We start from the raw sequence: 21,242 nt of genomic DNA, 5'->3' as shown, positions 1-21,242 counted from the left end.
CCGCAGGGGGATCCTTGCTGCTGGAGCCACCTTAGGGCAGAAACCTGCCTGTCGGGAGGTCAGGGTGGTCACTCCTCACTCCCAGGACCACAAGTGACTTCATATTTCTGTGCTTTTCCCTGAGCACCGCCGATGCTCCCACTCCCATCCCAAGAGGGCTCTGCCCTGCTCTCCACCAGAAGTACCTGCTCATGGCAATGAACAGCCCCCGGACCTCTGCCACCCGCAGGAGGGCCCAGCTGGAGTATCTCACCCAGAGAGACACAGGCTGTGTATCACCAGCACCGAACAAATCATTTGGCACCTTCAGGCAATCTGCCATTTTTGCAAGCCGACTGTTGAAACCTGAGTGTCCCAATTAGACGAAGTTAAACGCTGCCCTGAACGATGAGAGACGAGCGTTGCTGGCAAGAAAGTCATCCCGGTGTTATTGGACTGCTCCCTCCCTACTCAGAGACCGCAAATTGGTGTTTACTTTAGAGGCTAAGTAGGCCAGCTTTGAGAAATCGCGCCTGCTTTGAGAAATCACGCCTGTCCTGCCATACCCCAAGCTCTGGGGGCTCCCCAGAGGCCACAGGACGGACCCCCAGATCCTCAGCATGAACCTCTGTGCCGTGCCCTTGCTTTCTGTTTAGCCCCTGCTCCGTCCCAGCCTGACACAGCATTTGGCTGTTGCTTTTATTCCCTGCATGCTGTACTGGGAATGCTGAAATAACGGAGTCCCTGTACCGCACTGAATTGACACAGGCTAAATCAATTAGCTGCTATTGCTGGGATGCTCAGCCAGGCCAGATCAAACAAGACAAGGAAAGAAAAGCCCCACGCCGAGAGGAACCAGGCACAGTCAACACATTCATCTCCAATACTTTAATCATCATATTTGAAACGGGAAGGGCTGATGGCTGATGCTTCCCAAAGTGAGTAGGTGCAGGCTTGTTTTCCTAGGGTGGGGGGGCAGAGAGGACAAGCACTCACCTCCGCTCTGCCCTTTGTTTCCATTCAACACACACCTCAAACAAACACAAACAAAGCAAAATATTCTCTAAATTCAGTTAGGACGCTTTCCATTTCAGATTGGGTTAAGCCCTGTACATCTCCTAGTTTATCCTGATTCAAACCAGCACATTTTGGAGCTTGTGCTTATCATCCTTCAGGAAGGTCACAGAAATGATCACAACACACTGCATGCCTCCCATGCCCAACTTCTCTAGGCAGGATTAATTATTTTGCAGTAAATTTTGCTCTGCATCTGCTGTCCCAAGGACTACTGGTCTTCCTCCCATTGACTTCTGCAAAACCACAGTGGTCCCATACCCTGCATTTTGAGTACCAAGCCCTGGATACATTTTTGCCTCCACAAAACATGTTTCCTTTGAGAGACTGACAATTGCTGCTGACAAGGCTTCACCTACAGCTGGGACTGGAGGGAACGAAAACTGGTAAAGGATGAAAGCGGCTCCACACCACCCAGCTATAGCTGGGCAGCCTCCAGCTTCAGCTCAGCCCTTCGTGCAGCCACTCCTGATGAGGGGTATCATGCCATGCTGCTTTTCACTTCAAAGAACACAACCGTAAGGAGAGCTATTAAAGCAATTAAAAAAAATTATCTTTAAGATGCAATCTACCCGGAGATGAATGGGAAAAATTATCAAGCTGCAGATTTTTGTGTTTTGTTTTGGGTTTTTTTTAAGGCAATAACTGGTTGAACATTTCTTCTGAGTAGAGTTACCTACAGTAACTTCTACTTTATCAAAATGAGAGACTAGAGGTGTCATTTTTTCACATTGCGGGCCACATCTTCCATACCATATCTCATATTAATAACAAGCATCTATACTCACTAACCCTTTTCCTGTTCATTTCGTAATCCCATAAATGCCTCTGTAGCTGCTCATGTAACTGTTTACATAGAAAATCGTGATTTATGCTTTTCTCGAAGCAGTGAAGGCAGCAGTTCCGCAGCCTGAAGTGAGCAGAGCCAGCCCCAGGTTGCCACGTGCCTGTCTGAAATTGCCTCCTCAAACTCTTGGTGGAGAGCAAGACGTAATATTAATACCCTTGCCTCAATTTATCTGCCTCTGCATATCCAGAATCCTTTCTTTTTCCTCTTCTGCTCTGTTGTCCCATCTATGATATGGGTATCACGCCACACTTGCAGGGAAACAGGCTCTGAGACATCAGCTACTGTGCTGAAGTTGTGCATCAACTAGATTTCCCCAAATCCTTCAAATATTAGTTCAATCCTGTATTTTTGCACACAATGTACAATCCATGCCTATTATTATTATTATGCCGACAGCCACCTTGAGCTCCTTCTGACAGGACTTGAACATGTGCGCTGGTCCCTGTTATAAACCTTTAAAGATGCAACAGGAATAGAAGAACCTCAAAGCCAACAGACCTCTTTCAAGGAAAGCTTTTTTGGTTTGATTGTACTCCAAGATGTTGATCCTGAAGAGGGACACAGGGGCTTAGCTTGTGTATCGGAACTTCAGGGTGCAATGCTCTCTTCTTTGCAGCTTAAGGCTTAAGCCACGTACTTGATTCAACCAAGACAATTAACTGGCATTGAAAATTTCATAGATCAGCTGTCATAAAGGGTTAAAAAATACATTATTTTTTTAAATCAATATTTTTAAATTCCTTTTCAATTTATATTTCTTGGGAGGCAGAGGAAGGGGGGAAATATCACCAGAAAAATAACAGTTTTACTTTTTTTTGAGATGACGCGTCTGTCACCAAATACTTAAAAAGAAATCTTGATTCATATTTGTAATAACAAGGGATTATCAGCGTCCTTAATTTCGTGTTGAAGTCTGGGATGAAGTTTTGTACCTCAAATGAAGTGCAGCCTAATCCCTGCGTGTGACTGCATTTAAGAGCGAGAGGGAGGTGTGCGGAGGGTGGGGAGAAGGAACTTTTATTGAAGACAACGCTTCAGGCAGCCCCGGAGCAGTGTGGATCCAGTTTGAAAAGAATTGGCAACCCTAAAACTTTTTGATAAGATAAAAATTCATTGATGTTGGCTCGCACTAGGCCCACTTCAACTCTGCACTTGTCCTCTGTGTTTCCTTGGCATATCTGTTCCTTTCCTCTATCTGCTTTAGCATAACTTTATTTTTCTCTTTTATCTTTAGCTAACTGCACCCAGGGACTGGAGGGATTGATTTTTTGTTTTGACTTATTGTTTGAAGATCTGTAACTCAAAGCAGCTTCTTGCGCCTCTGATGTCTAAGCCTGAGCAGTATAAAAGGTAAAGCTCATCCTGTGTACCGAACTGAGCGGGAATACCATTTTATAATCAGTCATCTGTGTTTTATTTTGCCTTTTTGGGAGGAAAACTATTTTAAGACTTTATAGGCAATAATACTTTAAATAAATATTCTCATGGCAGATACTACACATGCCAGTTCTCTTTTTAAAGACAGTCAGCTATTGCTCACCACTCAGGGGGAGAAAAAACCTGAAGTTCCTAATTAAAGGAAGCCATTATACACCAGAAGATATTTTGAGCATCACGTCACACTACCGACAGCCTACTGCAGCCAAAATGTTACCATGCAAATCGGAGAACGCTCTCGCTCGGGGATGTGCTACCACGAGGCCAGCCTAAATCCCCGCTGGGAGGGGGAGGCAGGAGATGCGAGACGGCTCCTCGACGCTGTTCCCAAGCAGCGGTCCCTCACCGCCGTGGCGATACCACCCCGTCCCGAGACGCAGAGGAGGATTTTATTTGTTTCTGATGGACAAACTCGCGAGGTTTCTCCTTTTCCCAGGCAATTCTTCCCTCCCCACCCCCAAAAACGCCGCTGGGCTGTTTTAAACAAGCAGCTCTTCGGGACGCAGCACCCAGGTTTCTCACTGCACGTAGGCATTTCGGTATCATAGAAAGCCGATAGCCACGGCACACACCCACTCTGTTTACCATCGCCCGGCTCCGCTATTCCCTGAAGTTGCCCAGCTTGCTGAAATATGGTTACATATGCAAACATTATCTCCCAATTGTAACCTCATTTTCTGCTCTGCTGGACAGCGTGACCAGCATTTGTCATCTTGCCGCCCCCGCCCGCCACATCATTCATGTGTCTATAATTGTCATCAAGATGTGGCATGTCAGCAGGACTCCCGCGTCCGCTGCTCCCCATCTCTACGCAGTCACTCAGGTAACAAACCCATAATCTCGCCCTGTTTTCATGATGGTTGAATTACACATAATTGTTTCTGCACAGTGATTGATTTCTGCCTGAATAGAGACCTCTGCCTTTTTTCAATGCGAGCGAGTGGCAGCCAAGTCTCTCCATCTAGGAGGAGGCAGCAGCCTTTGAAGAGATCAAAGCCAAGGCCGCGAGCAGTTGTGCGCCCTGGGAATATGGAAAGCCTTTATGCTCTCAACCCCATTTCCAACATCATGTTGGATTGCAGCTGCATTACATTCTGCCAGCATTCTTAATGCTTTTAGTATTGACTCTGACATCACCGATAGCTGTTTTAAAGTAACAAAAGCTGAAGGATGACTTATTTTCACAACTCCGTAATTGGAACATGCAAAGTTAGGGGAAGGGAGCATTTGTTTTTAATCTGAGATACAAAAGAAAGCACAGAAAATTATATAAGTTCCCTAAAATTAAAAACACGTTTTTCATATGGAAAGAACAGAGGGGGCATTTTTATAGCCTAGACCACACAAAATGAACTGATTATGCACATGCTTTTTCAAGCCTAAGGGCTGAAGTAAAAATACGATTGGGCAAGCGAGTCAAATCGGGAAAAAATATCGCGACCCACGGTACGTTTAGTGACTTTTAGCACCTGATGCAAGGCGAAAAATAATGCAGGTGCCCAGGCTGTTGCCTTCCCTCTGCAGCGCCTTGTAGCAAACCGATAGTGGTTCACTAACCCTAAACCAGACACATGGCAAACGAACACTAAATCTCTATTAATTATCTAAAAAGAGAAATAATCATCTAAAAGCATAAAATACCACAAAGCTTCCACTAAGACTCCCTCTCCTCCGGACAGACAACTCTTAGGCTGGCTTAAAATTACTCTTGCCACAATATTGTTTTGAGGGGGCACCCAATGCTCCCGCACTCCTCCTCTCCACTCATCTGGCTTCGCTAGGGAAAACAAAGGTAAATCTCTATCAAGAATAAGGATAAGGAGGATGTAAAAAGCGATAAACAGGGAGGGGGCAGCAGCTGAACCACTCACTGGCCAGTCTGAGCACCACTGCTACTTTGACAAATATTTTTATTCATGTTAAAACCACTGAATAGGAGCTTTTAAGAGCAGTAATTTTGAAATATGGTAGCTGCCACTACAGCGTGCAGAGCGGTGAGGAAGAATGTGCAAATAAAGCATAAGCTGTAAAGAATTATAAGCTGTAAAGAATTAAACATTATGAGCACCCATGTATTAGCAATAAAAATAATTTCCTCTTAGCCGTATCGGTTTTCTTCTGCTGTTCTAACACTCCTTTTTTTCCCCTGTAGTCATTAAAACCCTGACTCAAAGACAACAGCGAAGGGATCTGCCCTCCCTCCCTGTGGACACAGAGCTTATGGCCCTGTCATTTCAAGGCTGGGAAACTGTCTTGTTTCTACTTTGACTGTTCCTTAACACACACAAACCATACTGAGGCTGAAACTAGAGCCAAATGTAGCAAGCTCTTTACCAAGATGTAAAAGCTTATGTTTTTTTAGTGGTATTAATACACTAGTCTTTTCTGCGTTAATCCAAGGTTTGGGGTTTCCCTCGCCCCTATGCTCCTGCCATCCCCAGCCTATTTACTGCTTCCTTTGCACAGCCTGCTTGCTTAAATCAGGACTAATTCTTTGTGGCTCTGGTGTTCACTTCGATAACCAGAGGGATGCTCATAAGGCAACACTGAGGACAGAGCGGCAAGATACAGAGCGCTGGAGCACTCACTGTAAACAGAGGTATCTGCTGCCATGTCGGCAGGGCAGCTAATTCAACTTCTGCCTATCCCACAAGGAGTCTCAAGTGTCTGGAAATGAATGTCAGCCTCCACAAACTGAGCAAGCAACATGTGTAGTATTGCAAAGGTCTCCAAAACACTCACCACTACGAAGAAACAGCAGCAGAGAAATCACTTTTATATGATGCTGCAACCCTGCCTTTCAGCGTCAAACCATTACTGTGATGAAAATGTCTGTTTTACCGTAATTACCGCTTATTTCCCCTCGCAGGGACTTTCGTGTTCATTTGCAGAGGACTCACTTGCTACTTGATACTTTTGCCTGAAAGCTTGCTACTTTATTTTTTGCAGCTATTCACTGAACTTTAAGAGACATCATCCAGTCCAAAAGAGGTAGGTGAAGTCTGCTGGCCAGGTTTTCACCCTGCACAGCCCACCACATTTACCTGCACAGGCAGCTCTCTGTGCCCAAGCAGAGGCACAACTTCTCATTCAGGATTTTTGGTGACCTCATTAGGAAGAGCCAGGGGATCTGACAACAAACCTCACCAGTTCCTTCAATACTGATCCCTGTAAAGCAATGACCTCCATGACTGCAACAAACTGAGTTTTAGGTTGGGTTGTGGTGCTGGGGGATATACGTTCGCCAGCTGTGGCCGTCATGTATAAGCTGCAGCTTATACAGGGTAACCCCAGGGAGGTGATGCCACCGCGGCACCCAGATCAAGAAACACAGAGCTGGGCTGCAGAGAGCACAGCCTGGGCACACATTAAAGTAGCAGGTATTTCAGGATGCTTGGGAAGAAATGGAAAGCCTCCAGCTTCAAACCAGCCTGCACCTCCTTGCAAACGGCTCTTCCCACCAAAGGCTGCTGAGGCGCAGGCCATGGACATCGCTGAGGCCACGGCGGGTGCCCACCGCGGCTGCAAAAGGAAGACAGGTGTCATCGCTGCCGAGATGCCATCCCAAAAAAGCAGCTTGGAGAAGCAGCTGAGCAAGGTCCTCCCAGCTCCATGGTAAATGACAAATGCTGCACCACACCGGTGCCCTGGGGACCTTGCTGAGAAGCCCTGGTCACCTGTTCCCAGCGCATTGAGTGCAAGAGCCATGAATTAATGGTGGCTTCCCGGGACAGGGAGTGCATCGTTCTGGTTATCTCACTGTGTTTGCATTGAGTTTCTGAGATAGGGACAGGGACAAGAGTGGTGGGGTGCAAATAATGATGCTGAGAGCTGAGCCTGTTACTCCTGTGGAGGGAGAGCAAACTGAAAACAGAGTGGGAAAATAGATGTATTGCTGCGATGGCAGGGAGGGAAAATGAGAAAAAGTCTGACTTTTGACAAAAAGTTTTTAAACTAATTTTCTTAAGCCTCTTCTTGCTTTTACTTAGAAACTTCAGCATGATTGTTTGGTCCTTAATTGAAAGGTTAGGTATGGAACACAGCCACAGCCAGCATGGACACCAACATTCTTCTTATCGGCACTGGCTTTAATCCTCTCATTCCCTCCCACCATGCACATCCCAGTTTTTCCTTTCTCAGACTTCTGGTTTGCTCTCATGAAAGAAAAAAAACACAAACCTACAACCCAAAATATATATCTGTAAAGATGAGCTGTATTCCAGGTGGGCTCCTGAAGCAAACTCGGAAAACGTGTATTCTGTTCCCATCTCTGCCACCACCTTCCTCCAAGTCTCTGAATAAACGTTGCTTTTTCGGGTCCTCATTTGCAGAAGCCTCCTCCCACCCTGTGCCTCTGCTTTTGGGAGCAGGGTGAGGGGAGGCAGAGGACACGACCCCCTCAGCAGTGCCAGCGTGGGCGCCTGGGATACCTCCCGGGAATCTGCCGGCAGCCACCGACGCGCTGCAATTTCCACGGGTCACGTCCTCACGCTAGACTCTGCGTCGGGTAATTATACACAGAATTTACCTATTTCATGCTTAATTGCACAGGAACAAACTTTTGCTCCACCCCCAAAACAGCTATAACCTACCAGCAGCACTTGCATTACTACAGGCAGCTCTCCCAGTCCCGGCTTAACTCGCGAGGCTCAAATCTCAGCCACTGTCTTAACCAGCCACCCCCTCCTGGGAGAACCCACAGAGCCCAGCAGAGGAGAGGGGATAAAGGTAATATGAAAAAGGTCAACATCGGCCCATGGGTGAAATGCTGCCCCAAGTTGAAAAGTGTAAGACCCATCCACACGCTCTTCTGCTGCTTGAATCTGAAAAAATGCTTTGTCCAGTAGACGTTGGCTTGAAAGATTAATTTAATGGAGAAGGGCATTTTTTTTGTGCAGCGAGCATAACTGTTTAGCTAACTTAATATATTTACTAAGAGTCCTGGAGTTAGAGCTGTAAGACAAGCTCCCCTCTGAAATCTCTTTCTCCTAAAAAGTCTGCCCGTGCCTCAAACACAAGGGTTTCTGAACTAGCCTTTATTAAGCCACATTTCCCAACTGAGTATTTATTGTTCTCTCCCATTAGCCTATAATATTCTCATTTACACACATAACCCTGGAAAGAAAAAGGCAGTAAAGGAAGGATTTAAAGTCACAAATACAGAGGGAAAGCCTTCTACACAAGTTGTTTTGGGAGGGCCCTTGAATTAAAAATGTTTCATGCCAAACAGCATTTTGACCAGCTCTCCTAGAGTCTCTTAGTATTTCCTTATTACAAAGTATGAAGTCATCTTTTACAGGTCACTCCAATAAGAAGCTTAATAGTTGCCAGCGTAAAAAGAACCCAAACCATTTTGCAATAGTGCTGTCAAACTGTCTCAGCAGTTGCCTCACAAATTAGCATTTTTTTATGCTTCTCCTATTCCAAGTTTTCCTTCTGAAGATTTACATCTAAAACAGGATCTCTGCACTATTATCTTAAAAATGTCCTCAAAATAACGGGGAGAGAACAAAAAGAGTCTCAACAAAACCAGAAAAATCTGCACACTTAAAAGCTCAGCTTTTTAAAGTTTTATTTCTTTTTTTCCTTTCAATCCTGCACAGTTTCCTCCTCTCCCTATACCCCGGGAATTTAAGACATGAAATAATGCATGAGAGAGAAGGTTTTGAGTAAAAAATTTTCCAAATCCAACATGCTCGGTTCAAACTTACTTTTTAAGCTGAATTTCAGTTGTGTGCAGGAGGAAATTGGGCAGTAAAGGACAGACACAAATCCAACGCAGCACGCTGGTGTCGGAGGGCAGCGAGACAAAAAGCTTTAGGGGCGTTCTCCTGGGTAAATATCATCAAATATCCTCAAAAGCTCTCCCAGTGCCGGTTTGGTGAGCTCTCTTTTCCTCTCCATGCCGATCCCTGGAGGGGACCTGGGCACGCTGCTGCCTGTCCCACCACCCTGGGCCCCTACACCTGACCCTCACCCACCTGCTCCCAAAAGCTCCTAAGAGGCTGAACTTGCACGTGTGTTTCTATTTGGAAGAGGAGGACCCGTACGTGAACCATCTTTACTCTTCACAGGGATTAATTCATGTGCAGACGTTGAAGGGAGAAATCAGTCTCCCTCAGTCCGGAGGGGCCCGTCTACTTCCCTGCTTCACCTCGATTTTTCTGTAACAAGGGTATCTTCAGTTTAAGAAACAGAAACTCCGCCAACCAGGCTGGAAGGAGCAGCACACGATGAAACAAGCTGCCACAAACCCTCCATGGAGGAGAGGGCGCAGATGTGAGAAGGAAGCTACTTTGTAAGAAATGAATTTGGAAAGCTGCGAGGGGGAAAGACGCGCTATGGTGCTGTTTTGTGGGATGTAGCACAGGTCAGAAGTGGGAATCCAGCTCACCATGGGGGTACGTTATGCGAAACTGCAAGGAACACCGTACAGGATTGGGGATGGGGGGGATAGAGCGCAACCAAAACCACAATTACCATTTGTAACTGCAGCTTCCTAAACCTGATACAGCACCAGTCAAACTTCAGAAACTAGAGACCCTAAACAAATCACTGGATTGTGACTTTTTAACAAAGTAAACACAATTGCACCGCTGGACATAGTTTATCTGCATTTTAGCACATCACCAGGGAAAAAAACCTTCTCCCCAAGTACCGTCTGCATTTGACAAGTGTTGACACCTTTAATCGTCACCCCCATGTTTTGTACTTTTTTATGCTATACAAAGCTTGCCAATGCGAGATTTAGGGGGGATGAAGAAAGATCAAGGCAAGATGATATGCCAAAACTGCAGAGAGACAACAGACGTTCACAAAGATAAATCTCTGAGGCAGTTTTCAAATACAGAAGGAGGCAGAAAATTGAAGAATTAGAGTCTTGTAGCATAGCTAAGTGACCAGTTACTGGGACAGAGCCTTGGCTCTGAGCAGCCAGTGTCACTAGGACCCCAACCAGAAATACAGGGCCTACAGGAATAGCTTTGTAGGGCTCACAGCTTTTCACCTCTGAGGCAATGAAACTGCCCAACAGAAGCCCCATGTTCACCTTCTCTGTTTTTCTGGATGTATGTGACAAATCAGACCATTTCCAGACTGATTTTCTTTGGACAACCCCTGCATCCCCATCCAGAGCTCTGTTCAAAGCAGCCAAGGGGGCAGCTGAGCTGCCACCAGCTTCGTTCGAAGCACCAGCACTTTCACAAGGCACTTTGTGGCAAACACGTGCATGGAATCCCAGGCTCTGAAGGGACTTCTCCCCCGTGCAGCAGGCTGGGTGAAGCAGAGCGGCCTGCTGGCTTGTGCGGTGCTGTTTGAAGTACAGGGCTACAGTGCTGAAAGGGCTTGGACAGACAGACGCCTTTGGGAATTAACTGCTCTCTGGCTTGCTTGGTAATTCCCAACCAAAGCAATTCTCTTGTTTTACGTGTTACAGCTGGTGACAACAGTACACTTACTTTTAAAGTTTAACTGCCCATTTTATAAATATTCAATCAAAGCCTCGTAACTTTACATTCGTTATTTGTGCTGACAAAGCTCATTCTATTGATTTTATGCCTCGATTTCACCTATACCCACAGACACTTAAAGAAAATAAACAAACGCCTAATCGACTTCTCAGGCCCATGAAAATGCTCTTCTACACGAGGGATTTGGTATCTCTGAAGATCACAGGTGAAGATATTCTAGGTCCTTCATCTCAAGCTGAAGCATCAGCGAGCAACACCACTGCCAGAAGCCAGGGAAGGCAGGTACTTGCAGTTCAGACCACTTTTCTGCCCCTTTAGGAGAACAGGCAATCCCTGGTTGATTAGCACAGTTGGCACACACGTTACCTCCCTCTTGCACTTTCAGCTCAATCCCAAAGATTCAATGAATACGTTTTTATTTAAGTGCTCAATCACTTTCTTGCTGAGAGGACAGATTCCTTTGAAGTGGGAAACCCAAACTAAATAAACATATCCACAAGATCCAAGTCTCGAAATAGAAGCCATTGGGTTGCTAGATTAACTTATTCTGAATGCAATTTTCTTAAGTAAATCTAATGCTTAGGAAGGGCCAGAGTGACAGAGACACTAATCCCCGGCTGCCTGGGCAGGAGCTGCACACCAAGCAGCTGCGTCCCACAAGAAGGGACCAAACCCCATGGTCAGATGAGAACAGTCTTCACGCCAAATGTGCCTTATAGCCAAAAGCAGCTTAGCCATGACTGCCTGCTAGCCAAGACAGGGGCAGTTTGGGGCAAATGGGAGTCATTCGTGCACAACCGGAGCATCACAACGCATGGGGAGGACGCACGCCCAGGACAACCTGCCTCCACCAGGTCGAGGGCTCACAGACTGCCCAGCTTCACAGCAGTGTTTCTCTCAGATGTGTCCGTCTGTGCAAGAGCAACGTGGGAGATCACAGCGGGCCACACAACACACAAACCTCAGGATACAGAATGTTCCGCGTCCATATTAAAGGATGCTCTCACACGTGTGTCATCTTCTGAGAGACACAGTGTTTTACTACTAGCAAAAAAAGCACATGTTTTAAAGGGATTTCAGAAATATTACACCCGCAGTAAAAGGCTCCTGTGTGGGTTATTTCCTTCCCGTATCAGGAGTTTTGCCTAACTATAAACAGAAGTTAAGTACTTGGGAAGAGCCAGGCCTGCAATACCCAGGCTTTTTGACGCCTGCAGCCATGCAGTGCTGCAAGTATCTAGAAAAAGCCTTTTCCTTTTTTGATGCCTGAACCTATGGAGCTTCACGCTTTCTTCTTGAGCCATATCCTCCCTGGCACTCGCAGCCTGTTACAAGCTATTAACATTTTTTCTGCCTGGTATTAAGTTGGAGAAGAGGTGGCAGAGCACCAAAACAACAGGAATGACAGCTTGCTTTTAAACTGCCTTAAAATGAAAGCGGCAGCTCCACCTTTTACAGTTTGTGTCGAATTAGTTCCTAGATATATAGGAAAAAAAGCAGATTTAGGACGTGAGCATGCACACATATCAATATACAAATTAATAATGGGTGGGGTTTTTGATTATGTTGCCCGTGCAATGCATTTCTCCAGGCACAAACCTGGGGTTGCAGGAGGAAGAAAGAGATGTGCAACAGGACCACAGCTGCCTACGGCCCTTGGAGCATCCTGCTCCAATGCCAACTCAGGAATTACTGCAAAGCTTTCTGATGGGTGAAACGGGAGCGGGAGATGAGGCCCAACATCTGTGCCACAAAGCCCGTTTCATTTTGGGCCTGGGAGCTTTCAGCTGATCCAGGCTTCCAGCAAGTGCCTACGATTGCGCAGTCAGCAGAAGCCGGCTCTCAAGAAGAGGTAATACTATGAAAAATCAGGTTCACGTCCTTCTGCAGTTGGATATGCTAGCTATAACACTCCCGTACATTCCCCTAGGGGTCCCAAAAATGCCCCACAAGCAAGTGAACCAGCCTGCTTTCCGAGAGACAGCAAGATGCAGCTAGGGAAATAAACCCCTCTTACTGGAGGCTCTGTAGCCGCTTGTTCTTGCTGTTTCTACCCTCATCCTTCCTTCTTGCTCTTTCTACCCCCATCCTTCCTCCTGTCCACATTATCTGCAAGATTTTTCCTGGAACATTAGCTCTTCAAGACAGGACCTATGTCCATACCCCATGCCACGCAGAAGCACAGGAGGAATATCCAAAACTTGGGCAAAGTAGGGAGGTCCTGCGTATAAACATTGTTCCTTGCATTCAAACACTTTCAGCAGAATTCCTTATCATTTGCAAAATGGATATGCTATGTTTTGCAAGTCCCTGTAAGGTGTTTATAAATTGTACCCTCCAACCTATTTAACACCTCCAGCTGCTATAAAGAGACAGTTTAACCACAAAGGAATAAGCCCAGACCCCAAGAACAGATAAGAACAGACAAAAGGGAGGTTGCAGATATCCTCTGTCTTTCCACAGAAAGTTTAATTCATTGGGAAAGAGAGAGGAACAAAGACAAAATTATTTTCTGGATATATTTAAGACAGAGAAATTTCTTCTTCAGTCACCTCTTTTGTCCTCACATTCCCAACACAAGGACAAGAAAGGTTTGCTACTTCAAAACTGGTCTTGCTAAGGAAAAGGTAAGAAAAAACCCACACGTGTTAGAAAACAAACGTCTGTCTCCATCTCCCATCTTCAGTACCGTCACGATGCTGAGAAACCACCAAAAGATATCTCGAGCAGACAGGATGCACGTTCACCAGGTGTCACTGCGGTTTTAGTACCACCATGTGCCACTTCTCCTGCAGCCTCCCAAACAAACTGCTTCGCTTTTTCACTTACTCACCCATCTGATAAGAACACCTACTGCGGTGCGAGGGCTGTAGCTGAACTTGTCATTAACACTCTCCCGCTCCTACAAATCTGACTTGTAAAAGGCAAATTGGTTGCCAGTAATGTGAAAAAAACCCTAAAAATAATTAAAAATAATAATAATAAAAAAAGAGTAGGAGTAGAGGAGACCACTCTAACAACAGCAGATTTAGGAAAATTTGAAATCCTCCTCATACACCCTCTCCCCTCTAAAAGCTGCACTGAAATTACACTATAGTTTTCTCCTTTTAAGGCTTATTAGACAAGTTGCGTCTGACTGCAGATTTGTATTTTTAATTTTACAGAGCAAAGATGTAAAGCATTTTTTCTTTCCTTTTCTTTCCTACATATGTTGGTGAAGGTAACTTTTTCCCCATTCCGAGAAAGCTTTGCTCTCTCTGCACTGGTGTAGCAAGCTGAGGCCACCTCCATCAGAGATGGTCCTGGGTCTGGCTGCCTTTCCCCCAGGGTGCATCCCCTGGGTCCTTCCAAGGGTTTGTGCCGGGAGGAAAAAAAATTCAGCGCCCCAGGGCGGCTTTTTAATCCTGCCTAACACCTCCAGGCAACAGATGCATTAACAAGAAGCGGCTTTGTCATGCAAATGGCAGGGCCAAGGTACACACCGCAGGGCTGCTCCCCGCACAAATGGCGGGGGACTGACACCCCAGGGGAGACCTCCACCTCCAGGCCTTGCAGATCTCGGCTGCTCCTTGCCCCCCAGCCCTGGCACAGCCCCCTGAAACCAGGAGCAAAAGCAAAGCAGTGATTGGGACCCCGCAAAGGTGAGCAGGCAGCAATGCAGGCGCCGGTGCCCCGTTTAGCCATGAGGCGAGCGAGCGTGTCATCTCCTGGATGTGGCGTTTTGATTTCACACGTATTAAACCCCAGCTGTCAGCTAGGAGATTGACAAATATTACAGTTCAATTAAACCAAAAAAATTATTTAATAACTCAAGCGTGTAGCCTTGTGGTTAAACTGAAAGAACTCCAGGCTTATGTCAACATCGCGGCCCTGCAACAGCACTATTTTGCCGAAACAGTGGTGCTCCTCCAACATGCAAGAGCAACACTGAGCTACATTAGCCCCTCACATGTTCAGCAGGCAGCTTTACAATCAGAAAGCAGATGTATTTTCCCCCCTCCTCCCCTCCAGTGTACCCGTGTAGGATGGTTCCTAAAGTACCTGAGCAGGCAGCCTCTGCAAGAAGCTGGTATTTTGGGGCATCCATGTGAGATCAGCAAAGAGCAGCAGCCCCACGGCATGCATACATGGAGAAAATCCTCAGTGAATAATTAAACTGGATTTTGTTGTTCAAACCAGCACTAGGGACTTTCTTAGGAACGTAACATGGGCTAAAAAAAAGGCTGAAGTTTCCCTGTCCTCAAAAGGTTTGAGACTCGGTGCCCTCTCGAGAAGCTGCATCCTTTTCCCCACGATTCACCCCAACTCAAGTTTTCTGTAGAGCAGCGTTTACAACAACAAATATCAACAGATAGTGGTCATCATACCTCACCCTAAATGGCTGTAGGCCTCTGAACTGTACCTTATACACAAACAAGGTCCTTTTTAAAAACAAAGCTATGGAAAGCAACCTAGTGCAAGAATTTTGCATCTTTCAAACACAAACAGCGACATATAAAAGGGCAGATCTGTGTGTTTCCCGGTGCCAAACCGCCCTGTCATTCTGAATCCAAACATCCAGTTATCTAACACGCTTTTCTACCGTCAAATTACCAACACAGATCAGGCTCCCCCTTTTTTGTTTTTGAAGTCAAAAGCCACAATCCTGAAGAAAAATAAGAACGTCAGAGAGTAAAATAATGCCAGTTGTTTGACAGAGACCGCCAAGTAAAAATCTAAGAGGCAGTAAGACAGAAAACTGCTTAATCCCAGGGAAATAACAGCATCCAACTTCTTGTATCACAGCACACACAAGTGCAGTGGTGTTTTTTCAGCAGGATGCCTACAAGCTCATTTGTTTCCTGCTCCACTCCAGTCCTACTTTTCCACAGCTCATTTTAGCATTGCCTCTCCATCATTCTACACGTATACCAAAAGGTTTGCAAAAACGAACGCGAATTGGCTAATTAAAAGTACATTAAAATCCATCAAACGTGCATCTACACCAATGGAAACAGAGGGATCAACCTGGAAGTATCAGTGCCCGCAACAACGTAAAAGAAAGCTGAAACTACTGTGTTGCGGTTGATATTAATTCTTCAACAACCATTTCACAATTTGTGGCTGAAGATACGGAATATGTTTCAAAGCAATGCTCCCAGATACATAAAGCCTTCACACAGAGAACTGACGGCAGAAATAAATATCAATCAGCAAAGAGAAATGCCATATATGAAGGTAAAAAAAAAAAAAGAATCTAATATTTTCATCTTACTGACAAGCAACTTCAGCAATTCTGCTTCCAGCCCTTGATTTTCCTCAACAAATGAAGAGTTCAAGCCAGAAAATTCACATCTGTCCCAGTCACTACAAAGACGGCATTTGCATCATTCCATCATACATTATCCTACAGTCGTAAACCAGGGCTCCCCCCAACAAAGCCCCCAGCCCTGTTCAAAGGATGTCAGACGCTGCAGACGTTAATCTCAGCTTTTCCACCGCCACTGCTACCAACACTTCTAAGAGCTCTCAAACTCCACTGGACGAAGGCTCTGAACAGCAGAAGTGCAACCTTCACCGTAAGTGAAGCGACCCAAAAAACCCTGGCATGAACACGCACGGCAGATCGAACAGGAGAAAACCCAGCTCGCCAAAACCGGTCTTTGGAAGAGATAACTCACTGTTCTGGGGATGGGTGGCGACAGAGATCCATTAGGCATGTACGGGTCGTTATTCATATTTGGCATCATGATATACCCAGAATAACCAGAGTATGATGGTCCCTTGCTGTATAAGCCACTGTCTGGATGCTTTCCTATGGAAGAGGAAACAATGATTACATTATTCCCCACATACACATTTCTTGTGAAGTAAAGCACTTAAACAGGTACTGTGCATTCATAAAAAATGTTCTGCATGCAAACGTGTCCTTACTCATGGAAATTACCTCTGACAGAAAGTGATCCCCGGCAATTTGCAATAACATTTTTTCAAGAAGAGTTAATTCTTAAAGGACCAAGTACTCTCAGTGAGTAGCTTATGCTTAAAATAAGGAATAGCCTCAGAGTAACCCATTTATTTTGCTAGTCCCTGTTCAAATCAAGGCAGGAACATCAGCAATGGTATCACATTTCTCAAGCAGCAGTTTTCCCCGATTTTATACATCCCTCTAGGATGTCTGGATTCAGAAGTATTGCCAGGACAGGTTCCCAACAGCATTGTTAGGAAAGGGAGGAACAGGGCAATGATAACTAGATATAATCATTTCCTTCTCTTGTTGAGCCACTGTGTACAGCAAACAATTAATCCTTGCCACACTCACTGGGAACAATTAGAGGGCAGGGGCTGACTTGGAAGGAGACCCTAACGATTTGGGGGGGGGGGCTATTGAACACACACAGCACTACAGTCAAGAGGGAAGCCAAGTGAGGGAGGCTATTTTGTAGGAAAATAAAGAATTTGAGTCCAGGTCCTGTAAAAAGGGGCGAAGAGGTCTCCCATGTACATGACCGTTGACAATGATACCACTCAAAGGTGAGATTTTAAGAGGATTCAAGGCTGAGAAGAAAACCATACAGAAGGGATCTCCTCCCCCTCACTACCAAAATGCTGCGAGCATGGCCACTATTGCTTTTAGGCTGTTTAATGACCAGTTTGGAGAACGGTCCCCACAGAGTCCCGGAAAACACCAGAACTGAACTGTGGCTGTCTTCACATGGAATCTATGATCTGGTTTAGTTCGTGACGATAATTTTAAACATAATCTCCCATCCTTGACAGCACAGATTCTTTGTGTGTGTGTCCAGCTTCCTAACTGATATTCAACAAACTCTGTTATTTCCTCCGTCCTCCTTAATCAAAATTAACCAGCTGGTACACTAACAAAAAAAATCAAGAGGTCTGTTCATGCTTAGATTTGGAAGCAGGGATTTAAGCAACAGACTTTGGCTATGAGGAAAAAAGCAATGAGTTTCTGAACATGCACAACTCGGCTGTGTTGTATGAGTGATGAGATAGATGTCTTTTAGCTGATATCCTAAAATCAGTTATTTCTTCAGTGAAGATCCATTTGGCCTACTTATCAGTTTCTAAACAACTGAAATACCATTTGGTCACTCAAGATAAACGTGCTGCACGTTCATCTCCTTTTTAAATGCGTTTTGATAGAACCCTGGCATCCCCCTTCCCCAAAAGGTACTAAATTTATGTTTTAAAAAAACAAACCAAAACAAAACAAACAACCTCCAGTTTGAGGAGCTTGTGGAGGTTCACAGCGGGACTAAGCGGAACAATATTGCAAGACAGGACCATGCGCTTCTCACCTTCCTCAGGGTGCTCTCTGCCTTTATCATGGTAGGAATCCTGCGCTTGGGTCTGCCTGGAAACCTGACCGCAGGGAATCCAGCACCAGAAAAGAAGAAGAAAAAGAAGAAACGTCATTGTATGGATGCTCATTTATTGATCACTGCGCTACAGCTTCTTGCAGAAATAAAGAAGTTATGGCAAGAGATAAGCATCTTTCTTTTCCCTCTTAAGTCACTTGGAAGGCAATTGTACCAGAAACATTGGTTTAAATGATCACCTTATGAAAGCACTGGTAACTATGGGGCTTTGCAAAGCATTTCTAGCAGAAGTGTTCTACATTAAAGAAAGGGGCTCTTTTTCTGGAAAATATTTGGAGCTTCGGCAGTCAAAACAAAAATAATAATGAAAATCAGGTTGCATCATTACCAGATCTTTAGGGAAAGGGAAAAAAAATAAAGAAAAATAGGCAGGCTCTCCACTGACCCTGAAGTTCTTTAAGCGCTGGGAATTTCTTCCCAGTTTTATGCAAATCCCTTAAAGAGTTTACGGTTAATGCTCCAACCCAGCTGATTTTACCGACGAGATTGCATGGTTGCTTGAGGTCTAACACCACCGCACCGTCGGGGGACTCGCGGGAACTTTCTGGTCCCGGGCCGAAGCGCGGAGGGGGCCGCCCCCCAAAGCCCGACCCTGAGAGCGGAGGGGCGCGGAGCCCGCCCGGCTCTGCCCGGTGCCCCTCTGCAAACGGTAATTGGTGTGGGATGATTTTTTGGGGCTGGAAATTCGTTAAATAGGAGTTTCCCCTGTGCCCCGCCGAGGCTCCCTCCCTCGCTCCCTCCCTCCCGGCAGCGTCCGGCGCCCGTCGGCATCCCGCGCCCCCGCGGCCTCTCCGCGGTGCCCCGCGGAGCCCCCGCGGCCGCGCACCTCGTGCCCGTTGGCGCCGGGGGCGATCTCAGACTCGTTAACGAGGGAGGACTTGATGTCGGCCAGGTCGCCCTCCTCCTCGGGGTGGCTGATCTCGGCGAAGATCTTTTCCTTCTGGGGGTCCCCCTCGTCCTTGAAGGGGATCATCTCGTCGGTAGCGCAGAGCTCCGGGTCCCCCCCACCGCCCCCGGCCCCCGGCAGCTGCGGCATCCTCACGGCAGCGCGGCTTCTGCTGCGGCCGCCGGCCCGCCGCGGGAAGGGGAGCGGGAGCGGGAGGAGCAGCGGGGGGAGGAGGAGGAGGCAGAAGGAGGAGGAGGAGAGCGGAGGAGAAGGAGGAGAGAAGAAGGGGAAAAATCCCGTGAAGTCCTCGGGGTTGCTCTCGGCAGCTGGAGACCCCCTCCCGCCCGCCCCCTCGGGCTGAGGCACCCCCGCTCCCGCACGGCACCAGCACCCCGGGAAGCCTCGCCCCGCCGCGCCGCACAGCCGGAATAAGTCGAAATACACCCGCTTGTGTCCCGCCCGCCCCCAAGGACGGCGCCGGGGCCCGCCCCTCAGAAGCCCCGTCCCCCCCTCAATCCACACCCCCGGGGCCTGGGCTCACCCTGGAGGTGAGGGCAGAGGACCCCGCCCGAGTTTTGCCTCCGAGTGAAGTTGCCGCCACCCGGACCGGCCCGAGTTAAAATGGCTGGGGGAGAGCGGGCAGAAGAAGGGGGAGCCCCGGGGGACGGGGACAGCGCTGCCCGCGGCGCGCACCCACCGCGCCTTTGTCCGCCGCTTCGGCCGCGGCTCTGGGCACGCCTGGGCTCGGCTCGGCGGCACCGCGGGGGGCAGGGAGAAGAGGAAAAAACAGCCCCGGGAGATGAGGGAGAGATAGAACGGGTAGGGAGGCGTCCCCCCGCTCCCTTCCGCGCCCGTGGGCAGGCAGAAAAGTTGCCTCCGCGGAGCCTCCGCTTCCCCGGCCGCCTCCGCGCTCAGCGCCCGGCGCGGGACCGCCTGCCACAGCCGGCGTGCGCGGCGCCCCACGGGGGGCGGCGGTGGGGCGCGGAGCGGCGGCGGCGCAACTTCAGCATCGCGCCCGCCCTCCCCTCCCGCTCTCCCTCCCTCCGCCGTCGGGGCGGGGCGGGGGCGGTGGAGATGAAAGGAGCCGCCGCCGTGACTGACACCGCGCCCGGGTCGGGGGGGCCGGACGGCGGGGGCGGAGGGAGAGGGCCGGGGCCGGTGGAGAAGGGGAGAGTGGGGTGCGGGGCTACCCCCGGGCAAACTTTGTTCAGGTTGCGCCGAGCAGCCTGTGTGTGTCTGTGTCTACATGTATATGGATGTGCGGTCGTGTGCGTGCACTGCTGCTCCTCTTCCCCTCAGATAGGAGCCCGCTGAGGAGGGCAGAGGCACTCGCCGCACCTCCAAGCAGACAAACCTGCTTTTTCTGGGCTGCTTTGTGGAGACTTCCCCTTTTGGGGGGGCGGAGGGGGGTGTTGCGGCCACATGGCGCTGCTCGGGAAAGGGGAGTGGGGGGAATGTGCGAGGATTTGCCCGGACGCTGCCCGCGCCCGCTTCGGACGAAGGGCAGGATTTACACATCGCCATTAAATTCAGCAAGTGCCCGGCAGGAATGTGTAGTAGTCCCCGAGCGACAGAGAAAAAAAACAGCTGGGGTGAGCTCTCCCCTGCTTCAGCCCGGTAAATGGTGTCAGAGCAGCAACAGAAATTCACCTCTCGCCCCGTCCCATTCCTTCCGCAGCCGCGCTGCCCCGTTAGCTCCCGTGTGACACGGCATCTCCGCGGTGAAGGGTACACATAGATTAAAAAGATAAACAAAAAATAACAAAAGCAGGCGCTGCGTTTGGGAAACGTCAGGATCCGCAACTTCTTTTATTTTCTGACTGCGATGGGTGCACATTTTGCAGGAAACAACTTCTCACGATTTTGGCATCGGAAAAGTGTGCTTCGTGCTTTGCATATGCCCCGCGAGGTTGCTAAACCTTCAAGCGCCGGGAGACGGAGAAAGGGGAACATGTGGATGCTCAATCCGTTTTCAGCAGATGCTGGCGGCGGCTCGGCTGGCTGGGACCCGGGCGGGCTGAGCCCGGCTCACCGCACCGCTGCTCCCGTCCCTGCATCCCTGCCCACGAACCAGTAATTAAAATCCAGCTGAGAAATGAGACCCGCCAAACTCCGAGAAAAGGGAGCAGGTAGTGGGAAACTGGGGGTGGACTTGTCAAGTCGAA

At 48.0% G+C, this 21,242-nt stretch overlaps 1 protein-coding gene across 4 annotated transcripts in view; it reads right to left on the bottom strand.

Moving 5' to 3' along the window:
* LEF1 (lymphoid enhancer binding factor 1) overlaps positions 1-19,465 on the bottom strand; it is a 66,721-nt gene extending 47,256 nt beyond the window's left edge. For 2 of the 4 annotated variants that reach the window (XM_065836544.2, XM_065836543.2), the window contains exons 1-3: positions 19,018-19,463; positions 18,111-18,174; positions 16,470-16,603 (exon numbers count right to left, since the gene is read on the bottom strand). In XM_065836544.2, coding sequence (XP_065692616.1) covers positions 16,470-16,603; positions 18,111-18,174; positions 19,018-19,227 — 408 coding nt within the window. In that variant the 5' untranslated portion in view covers positions 19,228-19,463. Of the gene's footprint in view, positions 1-16,469; positions 16,604-18,110; positions 18,175-19,017 lie in introns of all 4 variants that reach the window. The other 2 variants (XM_065836542.2, XM_065836541.2) reach the window with 2 other exon arrangements.
* Positions 19,466-21,242: the final 1,777 nt, after the last annotated feature.

Source organism: Patagioenas fasciata, chromosome 4, assembly GCF_037038585.1.
Source record: "Patagioenas fasciata isolate bPatFas1 chromosome 4, bPatFas1.hap1, whole genome shotgun sequence".
NCBI lineage: Eukaryota > Metazoa > Chordata > Aves > Columbiformes > Columbidae > Patagioenas > Patagioenas fasciata.
This window is presented reverse-complemented; position numbering and strand designations above follow the sequence as displayed.